At 40.4% G+C, this 23584-nt stretch overlaps 1 protein-coding gene across 1 annotated transcript in view; it reads right to left on the bottom strand.

The window, feature by feature from the left end:
• NELL2 (neural EGFL like 2) overlaps positions 1-23584 on the bottom strand; it is a 202482-nt gene that overhangs the window by 139396 nt on the left and 39502 nt on the right. Inside the window, exons 4-9 of the mRNA XM_054989185.1 lie at positions 18952-19125; positions 18736-18832; positions 13041-13113; positions 12800-12882; positions 6505-6633; positions 4339-4441 (exon numbers count right to left, since the gene is read on the bottom strand). Of these exons, the coding sequence (XP_054845160.1) occupies positions 4339-4441; positions 6505-6633; positions 12800-12882; positions 13041-13113; positions 18736-18832; positions 18952-19125 (659 nt within the window). The remainder of the gene's footprint in view (positions 1-4338; positions 4442-6504; positions 6634-12799; positions 12883-13040; positions 13114-18735; positions 18833-18951; positions 19126-23584) is intronic.

The following is a 23584-nucleotide window of genomic DNA, read 5'->3' as shown; positions in this document are numbered from 1 at the left end:
CCTGTCAGACCAACTTCATCTCCTTCTATGATCGAGTGACAGGTTTACCGGATCGTGGGAATGCTTTTGATGTAAATTATCTGGATTTCAGTAAAGCTTTTGACAAGGTTCGTCATGATGTTCTGATGGGTAAACTGGTGGACTGTCGACTGGAATTTAGGATGGTTAGAGGGATGGGAAAATGAATGGATAACCACACCCAAAGAGTAGTTGTTAATGGTATCATGCCTGATTGGAGGGAGGTGTTCAGTGGAGTGTCACAGAGCTCAGTTCTGGGCCCAGTTCTTTTCAATATTTTTAAAAATGACCTGGACAAGGGTGTGAAGAGATTACTCATTAAAATTGCAAATGGCACCAAACTGGGAGGAATAGCAAACACCCTTGAAGATAGAGATAGAATTCAACAAGTTCTGAACACACTGGAAAAGTGTGCAGATTCCAATAAAGAAGAAGAATTTGAATAAGATGCAATATAACATGGATAAGTGCCAGGTTCCCTACCTGGGTAACAAAAATGCAAAGCATGGATATTGGATGAGGGATACAACCAGGATGATCAGGGGCTCTACAAGGAAAAAATGGGGACCTGGGAATGTTCAGTTTAGGGAAAAGGAGAATGAGGGGAGACATGATTGGTCTGTTTAGAAGAGGGAAGGGAGCAGTTCATATTGGCAACAGAGGATAGGACTCACAATAATTGATTTTAACTACAGGAGGGAAGGTACCAGCTGGACATTAGGAAAAACTTCTTCATGTTAAGAGTAATTCAGCACTGGAATTGTCCACATAGGGATGTGGTGGGTTCCCCCTCATTGGCAGTCTTCAAGGAGCAGCTCAATGAGCACTCGTCAGTGATGCTTTAGGCTGTTCCTGCACTGGGCAGGGGGCTGGACTAGATAGTCTGTAACACCTCTGCCAACTCTATGAGTCTACGATTACACCACACTGGATTTCCAATTCCAACCAAGGTTTTATTTGTGGCTCAGGAAGGTTCTGTCCTCCACAAGCCAATTCCTGACTGTTTCTCTGGTAGATACTGAAAACATCTCCCCCCCCCCCTTTCAAATTAATCTACCATTTTATAGGGTTAAATCCCATGGAACCATTCTGCTAATGGCATCAATTTCTCTTGGTGCAAGGAGCCTTCTGATGCAGGGGAGCTTCTCGCATCAGCAGAAAATTCTCTGTGCCAGAGGAAAGCGCTTCCACTTAGCAGGATGGATTTTCCAAGCCCTTCATTTGCTACTTAATTCTTGCTTTGGATCACACACATACATATGCTCAATTATGAAGTTGTCTCCACTTTGCTAGTCCTTCCTGGATGGATTGCCAAGTCTCTCTGGTGGCTCACTTGAAAAGATTGCATTTAGGGCTCCTAGACCCTCTTCTCCAGTTGTTTATAAAAGCTTAAAGATTACAGAGAATAGAATAGCATTTGTGAACAAGAGTATAGATCTACTGCTGGGATTTTTAAAAATTCCTTGAATAGTAGCCTATACAAAACAGTTATACAGGTCTACTTTACAGGATAGACAGTAATTTATTGCAAAGAATAGGGAAGATCAAAAATAGAATTAGGAGTGATAGCCCATAGATTATTTGTATTTCATGGTTATGGCTATGACCTGCTGTATTGTATATGATGGTATAGTTCTACTGTCTTGAAATCTGTTAAATTAAAGCTAGAAATCAAGTGATATGAAAGATCAACAGTTTTAAAACAGCTTGGAATGGTTCCAAAAGTGCACTTCCTCTTAAGGGGGGGCTCGCCCATAAGTAGAAGCACACTTTCAGGTCCAACCCATTATGTTAAAAAAAAAATCCTAAAATGCTTAAGGATTTATATGCAATAAGGGATTGAACTTGTCAGGGCTTGCCGCCGCTGCCGCTGGGCGTGGCATTGGGCGGTCTGCTCCTGACGTCATAGGGGGGCCAGGGATGCTGCAGGACCCTGCTCTGTGAAAGGAGGGGCGGTATACCTCACCCAGACTCCCTCTCAGTCCACTCGCTGGCCTGCTCAACCTGGCCTGCTTGCCCCCTGTGTCCTTCTTCATCCCCTCCTTCCAGAACTCTCCTCCAAACCTCCACTCTTGCATTGCACCGCTCTCACTCCACATTATCACTCCTTACTCACATCCACCACCACAGGGCTCTTCCCAGCCAGCTTTTATAGGGCTTCCTTCTACTGCCCCACCCCTCTTCCAGCCCAGTCTTGGGCTGCACCAAGCAGTTGCAGCTGGGGTAGCTGATCTGGCCCCACTGACCAGCACCAGCTGTGCCTTGTTCCCTGGCTGCCCAGCCTCCCTGTCTTGGCTGATTGCTGAAGGCCTGTCCAGCTGCAGTCCCCTGGCTAGCAGCTCGGCCTCCCTGGCTGAGCTGATGGCTGAAGGCGGGTCCAGCTGCGGCTCCTTGGCTGGTTGCCCAGGGCTTCCTGCAGAGTGCCTCCAATAGCCCCACCTGGAGTGGCTTGGCTTCTGGCAACTCCTGGGCCAGGCTACTATTTTCTAGCTGGGGCGTGGCTTTGGGCTGTTGGGGCTGCTGCTGCTTCTCCTCCTTAGGTAAGGTCTTTGGGTGGGTGACTGCTGGGCCCCCAATCCCTCTGCCCTTGCCCCCTTCTGCCTTGTTTAGTCCCCTTTCCTTCCCCAGGGGAGTGGGACTCGCTGGCTTCTCTCTGTCTCCCCCTGACTCCTGAGGCCCTGGGCCTTTGCCTCTTGCCCCTGGCGCCGGCAGGTTCTGGCTCCATTTGCCCGTGGGAGGGGATGACCTGCTGTCCCCAGGCTGCCCCCTCTGCTTGCCAGTCAGACCGGTTGACCTACTGCCTGCTGGCTGACCGGTTGACCTGCTGGCTGCTGGCTGCCCCCTCTGTTTGCCCGTCATCCTGGTTGACCTGCTGTTCCCTCTTGTCAAGTCTGAGGGCTGGGGCTCAGACCCCGGACAGAACTGACTGCTCAATGTCTAGAATGAAACCAACTTCACTGAAATACCAAATAATAATAATAAAGTTTGTTATATTACTCATGTCCATCTAGTGAAAACAGTGATATTTTGTATATGTTTATGAGCAACATTTGTTAAAATCTAGGCAGGAATAGAAGGACATGGGCATTCACATGTTGAACACACAAGACTTCTTCCTATGACTTAGTAGGAAAGTTGGCAATATTGCCTCATATTCCAGCAATGTGGAAAATCTACAAAGAAAACTTTTTTCATTCATGGGACCAAGGCAGACATCTGTAGACTAACGACCACTGATTTCACCAAACATTAATTCTAAGTAAACCTTACTTACTGAATTCTCTTAGTCATTATTATGGAGTTATTAGTGAGGCAAGTAAAACATCATTGGAAAATATTCTAAAAGTAATCTTCCTTTGCTGAAACATGGTTGAAATTAAAAGAACTTTTTAATAACTTAGTATACAGAGAAAACAGAATTCATAGCAGAATATGGACTTTTTAATTATGCAGAGAAAATGGAATTCAGAGCTTACTTGTATGCATTTGCATTTCTACTTTCCATGAAACTAATACAAATAAAACCAAGCAGCTATTAGCAACATTTTTTTTACGACTATCATGGTTTACTTTAATATTTGTTACTACTTTCCAAAACACTACATATTCATACATACACAGGTATTACAGACTAAATTAAACATAGGAAAAGGGAGAAAATCAAAACTTTTTAAAAAGAGAAGATATATATCAAGATAATAGCTAAAGAATTATCATTGCATGCAATTCACTCATTCCTACAAAGCAGCCTTAGAAAGAAGCCTAACGAAAATGCCAGATGATTCAAACATGTTCTTTATCATTTTCAACACATGTGTATTAGAAGTAGGATGGAAATGTATGTATAGATAGTCACTGAATAACCAAGATACTTTGATGATCTATCACGTAAAGCAATACTCTGGTACAAATTTCCTAAACTGTCTTAACAGCCACAAACTCTGTTCTAGTGGTGAGAGTTATAGCTGATTTGTAACCAGATTGCACAGATTCCATTCTGAAACCATGTTTTGTCCCCATTCACACTAATGGTAATCTTAAAACAAGAACTTTAAATAGCAAGTTCTAAATATTTTCTTCTTGGTAAATGGGATCTCTTTGGCTGAATCAAGATCTAAGTCCTATTAAATTCTAATAGGAGAATTAAGCACACGCTTTTGTCTCTATCCCTGAAATAACTGAATTGAAAAGCTTTTTGGCTTAGTCATTCTTGAAGTAGGGATTCATCCAAATTAGAGACAGATGCATGGGAACACGCTCTATAAATATTTTACAATGAAAATATCGACCAACCCCCCCACACACACACACACCACTTACCTTGGCATTCCTTACAACACTTTCCATCAACATATGTAGGAGCAAAATTAAGCGGGCAGTCAGTAAGTGGGCAAATCAGAGCTTCACACTGGACAGAACCATTCTAGAGAGAATAAACAGGTTATTTTTTAAAAGTATTTAAAAATGATAGGATCAGATAAATATCTATTTAGGCCTTGTTTTTCTTTAATGATATCAAAAGGCCAAAATCCTATTTTCTTCTCTTGATTAGGAAAGTAGATTATATATACTTAAAAAGAAAATAATTCTGCATAGATTTCTGATATTTGCATAATGAATGTTTTATACAATGCTTTATAAAGTTATAGCTTGCTTATCAGACATTCTGCCAGTTACATGAATAGACAGATTACTGTGAATTATAAAACTTTGTTGAATTATAAAATGATGAACAATATTTGCTAAGATTTCCCTAAGAAAGCCAATATGTATTCTTTTTTTAAAAAAGGCAGTGTCCTGCAGGACTGGTTCCAGGTTTGAGGGGGCCTTGTGCAAAAAGTGCTCAGAACGCCCTCAAGCCTACCACTAGAGTCTCCTCCCACCCAAGTGTCCCCACCTGCCTGAGCGTCCTTCCTTCGCCCACTTGCAAGCTGTCCCACCACCTGCAGTTATAGCTGCACAGACTGCCTGCATGTCCTTTCTCCAATGGTGCTGGGTGGTGGGTGTAACTAGGAATGCCAGAGCCATGGCTGCCAGGAATGTTGATGCTTTGTGCACTACCTACATGCCCTTCTCCAGCAGCACTGGGCAGCATATGCAGTTGGGAGCAAAGGTGACAAGGCACTCACAAGCAGGCAGTGGAAGGGTGTGAGCGCAGGCATCGGAGGAGATGTATGAGTAGGGAGTTTGCAGCAGTGGGCCCCACTAGAACCATGGGCCTGGTAGCTGTCCCACCTTGTCATTTGCTGACACTGGCCCTGCTGCCCTGAATTCTATAAAGCACAAATGTAGTAGTGCTTTATAGCGTGCACAGTTGTTCATTCTCCTCCTGCCACAAGAACCCTGAGACCAACGAAACACTGATGCTGTTGCAGAGGCCTGCATGAACAATAAGTTTCATAGTCCAGGAGACTGTAATGAGTACAGGATTTTAATTGGTAGAAGCATGGTTGATGGATTCCACTGCAGCCTTCACAGGCTGCATGGTTTTTTCCATTCAAATGTTGCAACTTCCAACATCTGCATTTTAAAGGTCAGGGGATACTGAGGATAGGAAGGAGCTGGAGAAAACCACAGGGAAACATACGGGCACTTGATGGGATTTGAGCCAGTATCTTATACTTATGAAAATCCAGTGTATCTTCCCTCTGATCCAGTAACTCTACTGTGGCCCTGAATCAAAGCAGAAGCTACCTTAAATTTCAATGCCAGGAATGCATCAACCCCACAATGTGAATGCATTCCCAAATCCTAGATAGAAATGAGGTTTCCCTGGCTTGCATCGAGGTCCCTGAAGCTTCCAGCTATGGTTCACATACTTCATCAATCTTGTTTATGTGGCTGCATTTTCTGTAGCTTGACTGCATTTCCTTTTCCTCGAGTATGTTGATTCCTAATGGATTTCTCAATGTTAGACAACAATTTTCTTTATATATCATGTAAATTCCTTTAACTCTCCACCCACAGACTATGCCTCTGAAACTAACTTGTGGTCTGCTGCTGATTTGCAGACCCACTAGATATTATCTAACAATGGATAGATGGGCACAGACTCATATAACCTTGTATCTCCCCTAAACTCTGCCAAGGAGTTTCCCCCTCCTCATGTAGCCCTGAGGCAGAGTGAGAAGAATCTCCTCTTTGCTCTGCTTCAGCCATGCGTAACTCTGAGTGCCTATTTACACCCCGCAACATCTGCCAGAGACAGGAAATGCTGAGAAGGGGGATTTGTCTGGCCATGCCAACTCTTTCCTAGAAGTCTCTTCCCAGTCCCTTCCAACACTGGATTTAATAGGGCCTCCTTATGAGAACAGGATCTAAATCGGATTTAAAAAACCATAAAGAATAAAGAATAAGAATAAGTTCATTCCTATACAACCTTTATTTTTTATCTCACAAAAGAGATTTCACATCTAAAATATATACATTTTTTAATCAAATCATGCAACCAGGCTACTCAGTTTCTATTCAAAATTACAGCCATACCATGCAAGTGCAGTTCTTACAGCCATCTGTCCAAGATTCAAATTCTCTGTAGGTGACACCCTTCATAGTGCAGGTTCTTTCACAATAGCATTGATCCAATCTATTCATCCTCTGCTCAGCTCGTGACAACTAGGTACATATTTCACAAAGAGGGACTCATTAGTTGCAGAAAGAGAAGCCTAAAACTACAGTAAAAGCTAAGCTTCCTTGTATCATTAAATACTACTGAATGAGAAAAACATTGTTATGAGTATGGAATCCAATATCAAGGTACCTACGACAAAAAGGCTGGAATATAATCTAACCCTGTTTTCTAGCTCCCAATGTTTAATCATCTGTAATCTCTTTTGTGCTCGTGGGCTGCCCTATTTATTCACCAGAAGGACTGGTGAATATGCTCAGAATAAGCATATAGATCCTGCTTTGTTCTCTGCATTGCATAGGGAAACTCTTTAATAGGAAACTCCACACACACTTCAGAGCTTCCATATATCTGTAACAGATTTTTGGATCTGACTACCTTCAATTTCAATCTTTAGCACTCTGACTAATTAGCAACTAAGGCATGTCACATGCACATCTATTGGAAGCAAGCTCCTCTGAAATAAACAGGGACTTGTTTCCAAGAAAAACAGAATTATACTCCATACGGATTTTCCTTCTATATGCATCCAGAAGCCTTTTAATAAGGAATGAACTGTGCTGCTGATGAAAAGACAGCTAGAAATTCGCAGATCCAGAGGAGTTAGCCATGTTAGTCTGTATCTGATAAAGAGAGCTGTGGTTCTCGAAAGCTTATGCTACTATAAAGTTGGTTAGTCTTAAAGGTGCTGCTGGACTCATTATTTTGCTAGAAATGCACATGAGCAACCTCTTCTGAAGCACTACATGGTACTCGTGAAGACCTACAGATAGTTTGAATTATGTATTCAATATGTTAACTCCTGGAAATTAAACCAATTCATTGTTGGAAGAATTTTAGTCGTTCTAATCTGCATATCAGTATCTTCAGGTTCAAGGTGATACAGGTGGAGCAAAAGAACCAGGGGTGTAGTCAGTGGAGAGAGTGCTGCAATAGCTGTTGATGACTTCAATGATACATGCACTAGCAAGCTGCAACAGAAGTTTCAAAATGTGCCAAGGCTACTAAGAGTCAGAAGAGGGGGGGGGAGTGGCTATTATCTCTTTGAAAATATCAAAACCAGTATAGTTTCATGATGGAAAAAAGGGATGGACATAAACACAGTAAATAAATGATAGATGTCTCCCATAGCAATAATTAACAGTGACTTTGTTCACCGGTCTGACTGAGGCACTAATTTGTCTAGTTGGGTGGTATATATAAGTACAGTTGTTGTTGTTAAGACAGACCAGAAATAAAACATAGTAGTCCTCGATATTAGTTTTGTTAATATAGCTTTGTTAATATGCAGTTTGGGGGCTACAGGCATACTGGGAGACCACTATGGTTGTCACAGTGGTCATGAAATTCTAAGCTACATGTGAGAGGGGCCTGAGGACAGTTGTTGAAATCCTTCAGGCTTAAGAGGTGAAGAGAGGGCTCCAACACAAAGCTTCAGAACACCATCTGAACTCTGTTAGGCAGCAGGGTGGGCAGTATACCCACAGACTCTTAAGTCTGCTCCTAGCTCCAAACACCACTAGCAGTACGGACCAGACATTTGGTGACAAAGGCTAAGATTTTACGGACCACAGCAGCACCAACTCCCTGCATTGATGTAACCCAAGAATCCAGCCTTAGCCAACACAGGATCAGACATCAGACACATCAGTGATACAAGACATACTGGACCTTTTGTCCAGGATTTAAATCTGGATGATAATGGTTTTAATTTGGACCCATCCGGCATTGAACAGAATCAGTTTCAAGGAGAAAGGAAAACTGAGCTGATGTTGAGATGGTTGACGGAACTGTAGAGTAAGATACTGTTGTTGTTTAGCGGTGGGAACAATTGTTGTGGGCGTGCTATTTGGATCATGCAGCTGCCACCAATTAATATGCCACAAATCCATGTCCAACTCAGGCTTAGGCTGACCTTCCCCTACCCTGAGGTAAAACTTCTCTCTTTAAGCCTATGAAGCTGTATACTCGGCTGAGAAGCCTCTGGTAGCGTGGTTGAGGTTAAGCTTCAACTTTCCTTCTTGTCCCACCCTTAAGTATTATTAAAAATGGTTACCCAGCCAAGTCTTAGTAGGGGACAGATCAGGGGTTTGCGTTTCCCTTTCGCAGAAACTGGCACACAAGGCTTGGGGAGGTTCAAAACGTAACTGAAGGTTTATTTACAGAAGGTTAAGATCAAAAGGCAGGTAGGCCGATGTTTGAACTTAAGTAACAAAGGTTTTTATACAGCAACTTCACTGGTTTGAGGCACAATACACTTGGTTTAACACTAGGTTGCTGGCTTCTTTCAGAGGTTGACACTGCTTCACAGATGTTACACTTTATATATTCAAACACAAACATAACACGACTTCCCCTCCTCTCCAGACTTAAGGGTGCTCCACTGAGACAAACCCTTCCTAGATACTGGGCAGGCATTATAGTTATGAGCTATAACCCTGTTCCTGGCACTGAAGGGGAGACTCCTCTCTACCCACTTCCTTGGCCCTCTATAATTCCCAGATCTCTTGAGTCTAAGTAGGAGTTAGTGCTGGTTTTCCCCACTTAGTCCTAGGACTAAAAGTGTTTCACAAACATTATTTCCTCTCACAGAGGATTCTCTGGCTGACCCTCTCTGGTCTAAAGCCAGGCTCCAACTCCCTTCCACTCTCTTCTTTACTCTCCAACTCCAACTGACAGCTTCCCCCAACATTCCATCCCCCAACTGCCATTTCAGGCTAGCCACATGGGGGGGGGGGGAGGAAACATGTCAACCATAGCTCACTGACTGGAAATCTCAGCATCTGAAGCTGAGTCCATCACAGCTATCACCATCCCCACTCAATGAGCAGCTATAAATCTGCTTTGTGAGGGATGAAAATTCTCAGCCCTCATCCTCCATTGAGCCAATGCTGTTGATGTCTTGTCTTAGTCTTTACCAGAACCACATATTAATAAAAACATTGTACCTGTAGTCATACAGGTATACCATCATACCAGTAGTCCATTTAACCAAGAATTCTGTATCACACAATGGCAAATCATATTCCCTTAGAAAGACTACAAGCAGGTCATGAAAGCCATGGCTTCTTGCTGTTGTTGCCCCTGACCAATTGGTATTCAGAGGTACACTTCCTGAAAACATTCATGTTTCATTTACTCATCATAACTAATAGTAAATATAGGAACTGTTCACCATAAATTTGGGCAAACCCTTTGACAGTTATTGGCAATCATCCTATATCACTGAGTTATGAATTGATTAGAGTAGTAGTTCCTTTTATCTAGCCTGAATCTTTTGCTCATCAGTTTCATTGGATATCCCTGAGTTCTAGTATTACGGAAGGGGGAGAAGTTCTTTCAATCAACTTACTCAGCTCTATGCATTATAAACTTATTTCATGTGCATTCTTCTATCGAAAATGGAAAGCCTCAAAGACTTTTGTTATAGAGAAGGTGCTCTGCTCCACAATGTTCAAAGTGGAAGCTGTACTTTGTTATGGATTGGATGGAGGAGTGCCCACATAGGCTGGCTCAAAAATTACAGAAGCAAAGAGAGAGGTGTCAACAGGATGCCTTTAACACATTTACTCTAAATTTTACCAGCCAGAATTACTAAAAGGACCCTTAGTCTGATATCACCTTTATAAAAAAAATACTGCATCTAGGAAAGATGCAGAAAAGGAAAATCAAAAGGGATTTTTCTGTTAAGAGAGCTGTGGTTCTCGAAAGCTTATGCTACAATCAAGTTGGTTAGTCTTAAAGGTGCTACTGGACTCTACTATTTTGCAACTACAGACTAACACGGCTAACTCCTCTAGATCCATAAGAGAAAACACTGGCAGTCTAGAAAAACATAAGGGGGGGGGCATTCATTAAGACTGATTTTCTAAAACAATTATCCCTCCTTTTCAGAGCTCAAGGCAATGATAAGTATTCAGAAAATTATGTATTATATGCAGAGAATTTTTCTCCTCTTCCACATTACAAGATCTCATGGTCATGCATTGAAAAAAGACTGGCAGACAAAAGAAAGCAGTACTTCACACATCACATAATTAGTTCACTGAATTTTCTGTCATAAGATGTGGCAATGGCAGCTAGCTTAGATAGCTTTAAAAAGGGATTATGCAAAGTAAGGGATGATAGATCTATTAATGTCTATGAGACATGATACCTGAAAGAAGCCTTCACATTCAGAAGCTGCATGCTTTCTTTAGCACACTGCAGGCCACTGTGGGAAACAGGGTTGGATCTAGCCAGCGTTTTCATGCCAGTCTCCTCTTTACTACTGCCCCTGCCCCATGTGGCTTTTGTACATGCTGTTCTCATGATCCCCAGCATAGGCTTTTTTGGTGGTCAAAGAATACACTTCCTTCTTTTTTTCACTAGAAGAAAAACTGGTTGGATCCAATCAAGGATGTTGACTAAATGGGCCCTTGGTCTGATTCACTTCTTTTTATGTTCAGGAGTGTCCTGATAAGTTTCCTCAGTCCTGATGAGGAAAAAGTACTGTACATGTTTCCTGCCATACTATTTGCATGTTCTGTGTTAAAAGCACATCAAGTACAGTAGCATGCTTACTTTCTCTTTTAGGACTGCAGGATTATTAGGGCCAATGTTTAGTAAGAAGTCTTACATGGCAATATATCTTACAGGTGAGATTTCGACACACGCGTACACTTAGGATCCTTCAGTATGGATTTTTCCCACAGTGAAAATCGGTACTTTGTGAGCTTTTAGATGCACATCTCTTATGACATACTTAAGTTCCAGGTATGTAATATCCATTATAATAAGGCAAGCTCAAACATCTGCTGGCTCAGCTCATGTCCCATAGTTGGTTGTGTTGTTTACTGAGATGTTCTGCTTTTGTATGATTACTCTTTTTTCTCAAGTAATCACACTTATTTTTTATTGCACTCACCTGCACCTCCTGCAATTTTAAACAAACAGATTTTTAAAAGTCCATTTGATTTGAAACTTACTATTTAGGTGTCTCTGTGTGCCTTCAGTTTCTGCTCATTATGATCATGAATCTGCTTCTCCCTTTTTACTGACATCAGTTTACTGACATCATAATTTATTTCTAAATTTGAGCTGTTTTGTGCTACTGTCTCATTAGACCAGGAATATTGCCTAATGGAAGAAATAGCATACTGGTATAATTACACCAATTTTAAATTTGCTTTTTTAAAACGTCAACCATGGCAAGCAGTTCAGAGATTGACAACAGGAACTGCAAGAACTACAGCTGCAACAACCTGGCCCTGTAGAATAACTGGCTACTGCTTAAGTGTGAACTTTGACAACAGCCACTGAGGTAATCTAATCAGGCGCTCACCTTGTGCCTCATCTAGGGAGCTGAGCAAGGTAAATTTCATCTGGAGAGCATGTTTGTATCAAAGTTCACCTCCCTGCCAAATTATAATAATTGTAACAATAATACATATAGGACTGCTGATAATACTGTTAAGCCATATTCAAAAATATGTAATCTTTATAGTTATTTGTTTGATTTTATTAAAATTGACACTTTTTTGACAATATTGAAACATATTACATAGGAGCAGTCATGAGAGCTGTCTTTCTATTAACCAATAACGGCAAATAGAAGCAATATTCAATCTTCTATTAAGGTAGTGAGCTAAAAAAATTTTTAAAATGCATGTAGAATATAATGCATTTTCCAAGCAGAAGACAACACATGAAGCTTGCCTTAAACTAGTCAGGCCTATCAAGGTTAGTATTGCTAATTATGACCGGTAGCAGTTTTCCAGGATCTCTGGTCTACGGCTTTTCATTGGAGACTGAACATCAGACTTTTTGCATGTAATTCAAGTGCTCTACCACAGACAGTCCTTCCCCAAGGAAACAATGGGTAGATAGGATACTTGCTCATTTTTCTTGTCTAAGCATGAGCTGTTTGGACAAGACTTCAACCAATAAATCCTAGTCCCTAACCCACTAAATTATTCTATTCAAATTAATGAATCATTCTTCTAGAAGGCAGATTTTGAATATTTATGAATCCTTGCTCAAGGATTTTTATTGCTTTCCAGACAGAGAAAAAACACAAATATTAAGAGAAGTGTTATACAAGGATACAAAAAACTACATGTACACATAGCTTATCAGAGCTTGCATGGCCAAAACTTTTCAGAAATGCATTACCTTGGCAGAGGTTTTGGCTAAAATATCCTGCAGTTCCATAATTTTCTGCACAAGTCCATGGAAATCATTACAAGTTGGGCATGCTGAAATCACAAACACTGCATTTGTCAGATTGTACTGATAGGAGGCTCAACCTATTCAGATTTAGCTGATAATCAATACACATTTTAAGAGAAATCTTACTGGAAAAATTAAACAAGTACCACAATATATTTTAAGGTATAAGAACTAGCAGACTTACTGCGATTAAGATCTGGGCATTGAGATATAAATCCTTGAGGCATGACAATTATTTGCACATCTTGCATTATGCCCTGCGTACAAGCGGGGAAACAAAGGTTATATTATTTTTAGCCTATTGATACAATATTCTAAAGCAAGTGTTTGCACGGAAAACCTTCTCATCCACCAGCTATAGAATCCCAACAGCTTTCCTGAAATCATTATCACTTGCTTTCATTCACCATAAAAATAGCGGAATAGAGAAAGAAAATAGCTATACATGTACACACTGACACACACATGCATTCAACCATTATTTTTTAAAGAGATTTAGGATTAAATGTCAAGGCATAATTAAGCAGCAAGGGACTGGTTTGCTGTGAATTTGCTGTTACTTTTCTTTGGTGACTAAATAAAAAAAGTTTCCAATGACCTTTAAAAGCAATTTTAAAATAATTTGCAGTTTCATTGAGTTTGGAGGCCCATATTTAAATAAGAGTATCAGAGCACAAGTCACAGCTGTGCTTAGTGCACAACTTCCACTCGTTTCAGTGCGGGGGGTTGCAAGAGATTTTTCATGGTTGCTTCTGCACCAGATCATCAAGGGCCAGTCCTTGGGTAGATGCTCCTTGTCAGTTCTTCATACTAACTGGCTGCAAAGCATTGGGCAACAAGCAGATATACTCAGCACCGCTCCACTGATATATTACAGGTTTTTTTCTTTGTATCAAAGTTCAAAACTTGTTAAAGGAGGGCAGATTCTATGAATCTGGTCTGGACACGGGTCTCATTATCCCATTTCTTTTCATAGTCTCTGTTTCATCACTGAAGCCTTTTCCTCTCTTTAAAATATTAAATTTGAATGTTCATCTATTCTTATAGGACCGTCTTTCTTTCTTTCTTTCTTTCTTTCTTTCTTTCTTTCTTTCTTTCTTTCTTTCTTTCTTTAATTGATTGATTAATTAATTAATTAATTAATTAATTAATTTGACTTATACCCTGCCCTTCCCACTAGCAGGCTCAGGGCGGCTTCCAACAAATATATTATTAAAAATACAATAAAACATTATAAATAGTATAAAAACCAATACTGACACACAATTTTATATCAGCAACATAAAAATACAGGTGCCACCAAATAAATCTAGTCACTACAGAGTCACTACAACCACAGGTACTGCCATGATGCAACTCCAGGGTGGCTGCAAAAGGAGAGTATGGCAGTCAGAAGAGGGGACAAAAAGCTGGCCCCTAGTCAAAGGCCCAGTGGAACAGCTCCATCCTGCAGGCCCTGCAGAACTGTAAAAGGTCCTGCAGGGCCCGGGTCTCCATTGGTAGAGCGTTCCACCAGGCCGGGGCCAGGGCAAAAAAGGCCCTGGCCCTAGTTAGGGGCCAGCCAAATGTCCCTCGGTCCAGGGACCACCAGAAGTTGTTTATTCGCAAAGTGCAAGGCATAATGGGAGAGGCGGTCCTGTAGGTAGTAGGTTCCAGTTTGTGAAGGGCTTTAAACACTAAAACTAGTACCTTGAACTGGACTCGGAACTCAACTGGGAGCCAGTTCAGCTGGCGTAATACAGGGTGACTGTGAGCCCTAAACAGCATCCGTGTAAGGACATGTTCCGCTGCATTCTGGACCAGCTGTAATTTCTGGGTCAAGGCCACAAACAACCCAGCATAGAGCGAGTTGCAGTAGTCCAATCTAGAGGTGACTGTTGCATGGATTATAGAAGCTAGGTCCTGGAACAAGAGATAGGGTACCAATTGCCTGACCTGCCGAAGATGAAAAAATGCTGATCTGGCAATGGCTGGAACCATTGTCAATGTCTTCAAGTTTTATTAATAGAAGTTAGACACAGCTATTTCATTTTAATTTGTAAAATAATGTATACTACTTTTCTATTTAAAAGGCACAAATAAAAATCATTTATTATTCTAGAAGAGAATGATCACAATCCATGACAGCAAACAACTATGTTATGATTTTGGATGACATGATGATATCAAGCCCACAATTATCCCTTTCCAGCAAAGTGCATCAAATGTTTTAAATGGGCACAATTGTGTATATCCATTGCTTTACTGAGAAAAAAAAATCTAAAAACCCAGGCATGCAGTTCTAAGAAGCAGCAGCATAAGAGTGTGGGAAACATAGATTTCATCACAGACAATTGGGTACATAAGTACAACAGATTGACAAAAGTGTGACACAGCTGTTTGTATACTCATATGGTCATTTATGTATGCACATGTGTCCCACTGAAACAGGACCTACAGTTTATTTCACACAAATACTTTGTTTACACACACACATAGATACATGTATATATATCATAAGAGGGGTGATTGGTGAACCCAGAGTTGGCAAGTTATACTTTTCCTTAATATGCTAGGAAGGCATGAAGAATTGATAGATGCCCCATTTCCAGGAAGAGGTACACTTTCCACAATCTCACACAGAAAAAAAAAACCTTGTATTTGACAACTACAATTCTATCCTAGCTATCTATTTTTCCCCCCAGGTAAATAGTCCAGAACTGTTCTGGACTTCAGGGTTCTGGTTGGCTGCTCTGGAAAAGAGGCTCTGAGAGAGCCTGTCTCTTGATTCTGTTGTTTGGTCATCTTGGCTACCTGAGACCAACATCACTATCCTTCAGAATCTTCTTCATCAAACTTTGGGTCATTCAAAATGCACAGGTCAGGACAAGCAGGTGCTATTAAGTCACCTTAATTTTGCATGCAGAGTTACACTCCAGTAAGGGCCTTCTTGGCTTGTTTGGCCAGGTCCACAGCTGGAATTCCCTCTCCCCATCACCAGCTGAGGATCACTAAAAGGATGAAGAACAATATGAGAGTTCGGCTTTCCTTCTCATGTAAATTTAGCGGGGTGGCTCTTTGGTAGGATACCCTGCACTTGGAGGCAGACCTACAAGTGCACTCAGATACATTGGAGAGTCATGGCTTTGGTGTGTTGGGGAGGGGATGGCACTGGTGTCCCAAGCAGTGACTTCCCCACTGGCTACCCATTGTGGTAGCCATACATTGGTGGAATGCTGAATTTGAGAACAAAATGGTTCACTTCTGGTGAGACAACCAAGATGTGCTGTGGGTAGTTAACAGCCAAGCTTCAAAATCAAATAGAGCTATGAATCTTGCAAGGCACTGTGCTTTGTTTGTTTGCTAACATCTTGTTTTCAACTAGCCATGTCCCAGGTGTGGACAATGGCATAGTGGATACCTTGTCTCGCTTTCAGGAAAAGAGGTTCTCATCTTTGGCACCCCACTCAATCTTGCCCTAGACCCCTTTCTAGACAACCTCTGGGCACTTGGGAATGGACCATAACACAGGGAGTACTATAATCTGTGTCATCCTTGACTCTGAAATTCTATGAATCAGCATTTGGTCATTTGTCCTATGATTTTCATTTCAAAGCCAGGCAGCCTGCTGGCACATCCCCAAGACATTTATGCACCAATACGTTTCTTATGAAATTTGGCTATGCTGTGCTAAAACTATAGGAATGCCCTGTCAGCTATCTTCTCCTTTAACAAGGCCAATGGCTTCAAGATCCCTGTGCCTCTTACAGGACTAGACTGGAAGGCTGGCACCACCACAGGTCCAGCAGGCCTCATCAAGAGCATCCTCTAATCTATGAACTTTCATGTCACCTCCACCGCACTCTGGTCTTTTGCCTAGCTTTTCTGAGAGATCTCAGGATAGGGGAACTAGTGATGATCTCCCACTCAGACAATTTTCATCAGGCATTGATGTGTAATTCATAAGGGGGCAGCTGGTCCTCTGGATGTGTAAATTAAAAACAGATCAAATGGGACAGGGAAGCAAGTTGCATCTCTAATCTGCACCATTGTTTGGTCCTGTCTATAGAGGGAGGAGAGTTCTTTTACCCGCTATAGTAAATTTTTCTCACTTTTTAACTTTTTAATCTTACATCTCTGGCCACTAGAGTGTGCTAGAAAATTGAAAAACAAAACTATACAGAAGAAAACAAAAGACAACCATAAAAATATCACTCTCGTGCTTAGTTATTTGCCCTCAGGCAGGAATGTAACTGGAGAGAAGGAGAGTTTACTGCTTCCTTGGCACTCAGGCATCTGTCCTGCAATGAGGAATAAACTCTGTATTGCCCACCTGGACAGGCTGAGGTATGTATATGGGCAGGTAAATCACAAGGTGAATATACTATGTCCAGTTCTAAAAGACAAGACTAATGAAATACTACATCCAGTTCTAACAGAATGACTAAAAATTCAGAGCATGGCATTTACAGAAATTAATGTAACAGAAGGCTTACAAAGACTTCAAATATGTCAACCGAACATGTTCGTTTTTATCCTCAAACAGGTTACTATGGAAGCAGAATGCGTGTTTGTGTTTATAATTAGTACTGTAGATTTCTGCTGACTTGTGTAGTAGATTTCTGGAATATGTAGACTCCAGGCTGAGAAAGGATTTATAGGTCAGAACTAAAACTTTGAAGTGGACCTGGAAGCCAGCCAATAAGTAAAATTGCCATGAAATTGGTTTACAGACACACCTACTTCCCTGTACTTTACAAAGAGCAAGGTGCAGTATTTTGTATCAGGAGGAGTTACAGAACTATATTCAAAGACAGCTCCATGTACAGATCATTGTTGCAGTCAGTCCTAGAAGCTACAAAAGAAGGGATGATCAAGGCAAGATCCCAGTCTAGGCAGGAAAACAACAACATATCAGATATAGCTGGTAAAATGTACTGCTGGCTACTGCCATCATTTCTTTTCCCACAAGGATCAAGGAAGGCTACAAGGCTGTTCAGCTTTTTAAATAGGGTATCTGCAATGTCATCAATAGCCAGGAAATCCACCACACCCCACCTCCTACATTTTCTTCATTTTTTCATTCAGCTTTGATCTGTTGACAGGGTCATGGATATTTGCCATTGAACCAAGAAGAAGTTATTTTCCACATGCAAAAAAATTAATGGATATCAAGCTGCCTACTTTAACTGAATACATACAAGTCAAGAAAATTGCTTTCTGGTACAGAAGGGTATAAATTTGCTAGCCCACATGTAAGCATCAATTCTTCTTGTGCCAACTCATGTGATTCTCTCAATTCTCAACAGTTTTACATATACGTTTCCTATGTAACAGAGAAAAGTGTTCCCATTTTTAATGTAAAAAAAAATCTGTTTCCAAATTAGCCTGTTCCTTTTAGGTTTCCATTTTGTACTGGTCATTTTGCCAGAAAGATAATACTGACTTCAGGCACCAAAAAGAACTGATGCAAACCAATCAATATGCAGATTATGAACATACATAATTAGATACCACCATGCTGTTTTTCTAGCCAAATAAATGACTTGCATTTCAATGTTAGGCACACTTACAGTCATGATATTACTTCTTCAGAGAGTCAATACATTAAAAGTCAAAGGCCTAGAATCCAAAAGTATCACAGAGTTCAAACACAATTTTAAGCTATAAAGCTACAAGAACATGCAAGAAACAGCAGGCATACCTTCTGGATTTATGTTCTAGTCCTAAAACATAATTGAACATTCCATCCCTTGGAAGAATGTATTGTGAAAGTAACACCAGAACAGAGCATCCAACATTTACACTCATTTGATATATCTTCTACAACATATACAATGCTTTCAATAAAAGGCATGTTAATAAAGTCTTGCTTAATTCTTTTCTTGAGGAAAACATACCTTAAAGTAACCATGTGCACTGTTCCTTTGTCCCAGCCAAAATGCTGTGCCAACTGGCAGTTCCATATACGGTGTTTCCACCACCCTCTCATAAATTCTATTTTAGAAAGAAAAAAGATAATGCAGAAGCAAAAAAAAATTGAGTTACTACTATTCCACTCAGTTAGGATCCAAAATATCGAAGCTCTGTAATCTGAAATTCAATTCTACACTTACTTATTGCAGTCCACGTGCAAAATCAAGTGTGATGCACTGATTGCTAAGGACAGCCTATGCCATTTGTCATCTGCCAAAATGTAAGGAAACATTTCCGTGTGTGACCGATGGCTTCCTGACCGATAGTGTAATCTGATTTCATTTCTATGACCGCTGCTTTCTAGTTCCAAGTACCTGCACCAGAAATGGAGCATCAAATCATGAAATAATTTTACAGTCAGAAAGCATAATACATCCTTATTTATAAGCAGAACTGAGGGGAAACAGCACATGTTCAGAGTTAGACAAACTTAGATTTTGATTTGGAGGAAAAGCATTCTAAGCATTGCTTAGAATAATGGAGTCATTGTTTAAAATTATATAATCTCTCCTTTCTGGTTCAGCATGTGAAGAATTCAAATCACTGCTGAAGTGTGCTTCCTCAAAATATATAACTGCATTTTGCAAAAGAGATATTCACTGTACTTCATTTTTCTCAGCATTTTCTTTTCCACAATGAAATTTTCCTATCTACAGGGCAAAACCTAATATTGTTTTATTTTTGTTTTTTATTTGCAAACCCTAGCAAACTGCACTCTCTAACCTTCAAGGTGTCTCAAAGCACTCTAGCCTCTATATTAACAAAGCAGTTAACTGAAGTCAGCAATAAAATTTATCTCGCTAATAATTCACACCTTTGTGACCCCCAAAAAATCATTTTTGCGCTGGCAAGTAGCTTAAGCTAATTGAAGATCTGGCTGCAAACAAAATAGGAAATAGTGACAGAACATAATTCAGTTTAATCACTTCCTACATCACATAAGCTTAAAAGGATATAAGTTCATGCCTAACTAAACAAGTGAAGTTAGCTATAATATAAACCAGAGACCTCATCACAGTTTTTCCACTTTTCTAATTAACGTATTAAATAATAAAAAAGAAAAAGAAGTTTTCATGAGGTTGAGCCCTAGCAGAAAATCTGTGATCATGTGCAAGATCAAGTAGCACCAATTAGGTTCCTTCCATACAGTCTCATAGTGAAATGTCTATAAGGAGCTGTGCAGAAGAAATTAACTGCTTAAAAACTCTTCAGACTAAATAGCAACTAAACTACTATGCTCCTTTGATAGGAGAATGTGGTTTGAGGATTGGGAAGTTAACTGTTACGACTGCTATCATATTTGCTACAATAACCATTTAGAAGAACCAAGGGTCAGCCCATCTATGCACTCCCTTCATATTAGCGACACAGTTTTAACTGATCAAGAAAAATTAGACAAGATCAGACCAAAGAGGATACAGAGTTCAGATTACAACAGAAAATTCATGGTGAAAAGGAAATTAAAATATTCAAGGGGTTAAAACATGTCACCGCATCCCTGAAGTGGAAATAAGGCCATGCTCAAGCTACCTCAGAAATAATGGGTCAAACGTTTGTTGGACTTTTAAAAAGCTGTGCATATAATGTGTGCTAAAGTATTGTATCATAAAACAGCAATTCTCCTTTGAAGCAAAACGGTTGGTGGGATTCTGGAAGGAATGCATTGAAAACTGCATAAATTATGGATGGCTTTCCATAACAGCAAGCGATCATTGCATTGTCATATGAGAATCAAGCAAATCAAGGTATAGAAAACATTTTTCAACAATTTTAATGGCACTGAAGTATTCAGTATATTTTCCCACAACAAGACTTCATCCCTTAGATGGTCTAATTTTGAATATACTTCTGTTGTCTTTAATTCTTATTCACTAGTCATCATTCTTACATTATCCCCACTTGACAGGTCTTATATTTTCTAATTATATTTTCTAGATTACTACTTAATGTAGTAACCCTGAAACACACAATAATGCATTTAGCTGCAGCCATTGCATACAGTTACAGAAATTGGACTCCTACAAATTCTACTGCAGTCATTCTTAAATTGCAAGCCAGGTATGACATAAGAGAACAGCTAACATGCTGGGGACAACAAATTAAAGGTTTCTGTGACCTGCAAGTTCCAACCCACAGAAGAATTGCCCAATGTTCCTTTTCCTAATTCACTGTTCCAGCATTTCCACCTTTTAATTAGCCTCAACTTGTGGCAGGTAATACTGCTGACATTGTTGCATCAGGTGTGATTCCAGTAACTCCAAATGCAGACACAAAATGCCCCCAGAAGAACCCATTGGTTAAATTTTTATGCAAGTCACTGCTCTAGCCTTGCCTCCTTCCAATCAAGCTCCAATAGGATGCTGCCATATCTGGAATGACTTACAGAGTAAACCTAACACTAGTCTGTAAATTGCTTAGCTCTATGCCAGCTTGCATAGCACCCCCATGGCACTACGCTGGTATATGCTCGGTTCTGTTCACATAAGAGCTAGAAATGGGTGACACTAGCAGCACACCAGGAGAGAAGCAGTGCTTAGCCAGTATCCTAAGCCTCCTTAGCCCATGGCCTGCTCTCTGGTGCCATGTTACACCGGGGAAACATTGGCATATATTGCACTTCACATTTAGAATTCAATAGAAATGCTAAAACTCTCACTCCAATCAATCCATGCCTCACAGCCAAAAGGCAACCAGGAAATTAATCTCTCTTGCTGGAGAGGAAGAGGCACAGACTAGCTCTCCTTGGACTCAGATCAGATACATTTTCAAGATACTTTCTTAGATCACAACCTTTTGCACAAATAGCCAAGGAGGAGATCTAGTATAATTATGAAAAACTGTGAACACTGCTCTGCTAAGAATACTTACAGGTACTCCACCTCAGAACACAAATACAGAACTAGACCCTCCACTCATCCAACTGAAGATGCAAGGACCTCAGGTAATGAAGGGAGGATCCACCTCAGACTTGTTTATTGTGAACTTTGATTTAGCCAAACGTGAAAAAAATTGCCAATGGAAAGAGCAAAATAATGAGTTTCAATGGAGAGAACAAGTAAGCTTAACTCTAAAGAGCCTTTATATTTTATTCTGCAGGATCTGCAGATATGAGAACTAGAAACTTTGTTTCGAAAATGAAGATTGGAAACTCACATTTTTAATGAAAGGCCACAGGCATTAATCCCTATGAAACTTTTGTGCAGTGTTGTGGGCCAGTAAATATATAACTTGTTAGCAGTATAGTGTTTATTCATGTGAACTTTTATTGTCTGGAATAATTTGCATCCCATTGCCAAAACTCATTTTGTGCATTGCCAAGAGGTTTGAATTAAGAGAAGCTTAGCTTCAGACAAAAACAGGCAGATATGGCAGGACATCAGTCAGTTTAATGACCTGATATAAAACAAATGCTTGAGGTCATTCCAGATTTGACAAAGAGGTTAAATGAAATACAAAGTAAGCATCTTTTAGCTGCCTCAAAACATTTCTACTACTCAAAGTGTCAAAAGTGATCAAACGTCTCAAGAATGGTAAATACATTTTTCCAAAAGAATAAAAAAATGCCTGTCATCTCTCCACCGGTTCTCTCATTCTACGCAGCAGTAGCCAAAATTTTTACATTACTGGAGAGGAGAAGAACTAAGCTTTCACACACTACAGCAGTCCCAGCACAGCTGCTGACAGTGGCACCCCAGACCATTTTGCTTGGCACCTATGGCCCACGCAACTGAGGCTCTGGCAGCACTGCAGTGCAGGAAAAGGCAAAAGGTATGGCTTATACCCATTATTGCCTACCAAACCTACACAGCCAAAAATCAAGTCCAAGACAAACACCTTAGATGCTGGCAGCAGTTCTGGGGCTTGGCTTGCTCTAAACATGTCTTGCCAAGTACAATGTTTATTCGCCCCCTTCCTTTTGTTTTGCATCATCATCATAAGTAGACACTGCATTTTTTCAGCACTTGAGACCAAAAGGTTGCCTGCCCCGGTGCAGAACAGGCTTCATCAGATGTCTGGCAAAGCAGGTTCTAGTTCACGAAATCTTAATCTTTCTGGTGACACAATACACCTGTATATTTTAATTAAAATACGTGTTTGAAACAATAATTTGGAACTCATGGAAGCCAGTAAGGAAATAAAATAAGGAGGAATAAAGTAAAATAAACCTTCCACGTCAAGAAAAAAGGCAATAAACTAGAAAATAATTAAACCAAACACTCAGACAGAGGATGTAGGAGACAGGTAAAGATGAAAGAACCATGAAATTGGGGGGAAACCAACACAAACAGGGGAAAATAAGTTATGATGACTTAAATCTCATTAAACTTGGCACCAGACAAATTGATGAGAGCAGAGAGTTTCACAAGTGAGGCACCAATGCAGCAAAGGCTCCTGCCTCATGCTTACTCGGTCTCCTCAACATGCAGCAGAATCTCAATATTCAGCTGAAGCTCATGGACAGCATTTCATAGAAGAAGACTGCCCTTTAAGTTCCAAGTCATTTAGGGCTTTGTCGCTAAGAGACAGGACTTTGAATTATTCCCAGAAGCAAACTGGCAGACAGTGTAGATTTCTAAATTCCAGTAATACTATTCCAGTTATACTACATAACTGCAATCTACAAGCCAAACCATTTCCAGTTTAGAGCACTTTAGAAGAGCACCGTTCACCATCTAGACTTAAAGTATTTGAAGCATCTTGCATAGGGATTATGTCCTATTTACTCATTAACCTCAGGACAAATGCTACCCACACTATTACATGATTATTTAA

This window comes from Eublepharis macularius, chromosome 9 (genome assembly GCF_028583425.1).
Source record: "Eublepharis macularius isolate TG4126 chromosome 9, MPM_Emac_v1.0, whole genome shotgun sequence".
NCBI classification, from domain to species: domain Eukaryota; kingdom Metazoa; phylum Chordata; class Lepidosauria; order Squamata; family Eublepharidae; genus Eublepharis; species Eublepharis macularius.
Note: the sequence above shows the minus strand (reverse complement) of the source record. Positions and strands in the feature narration are given on the sequence as shown.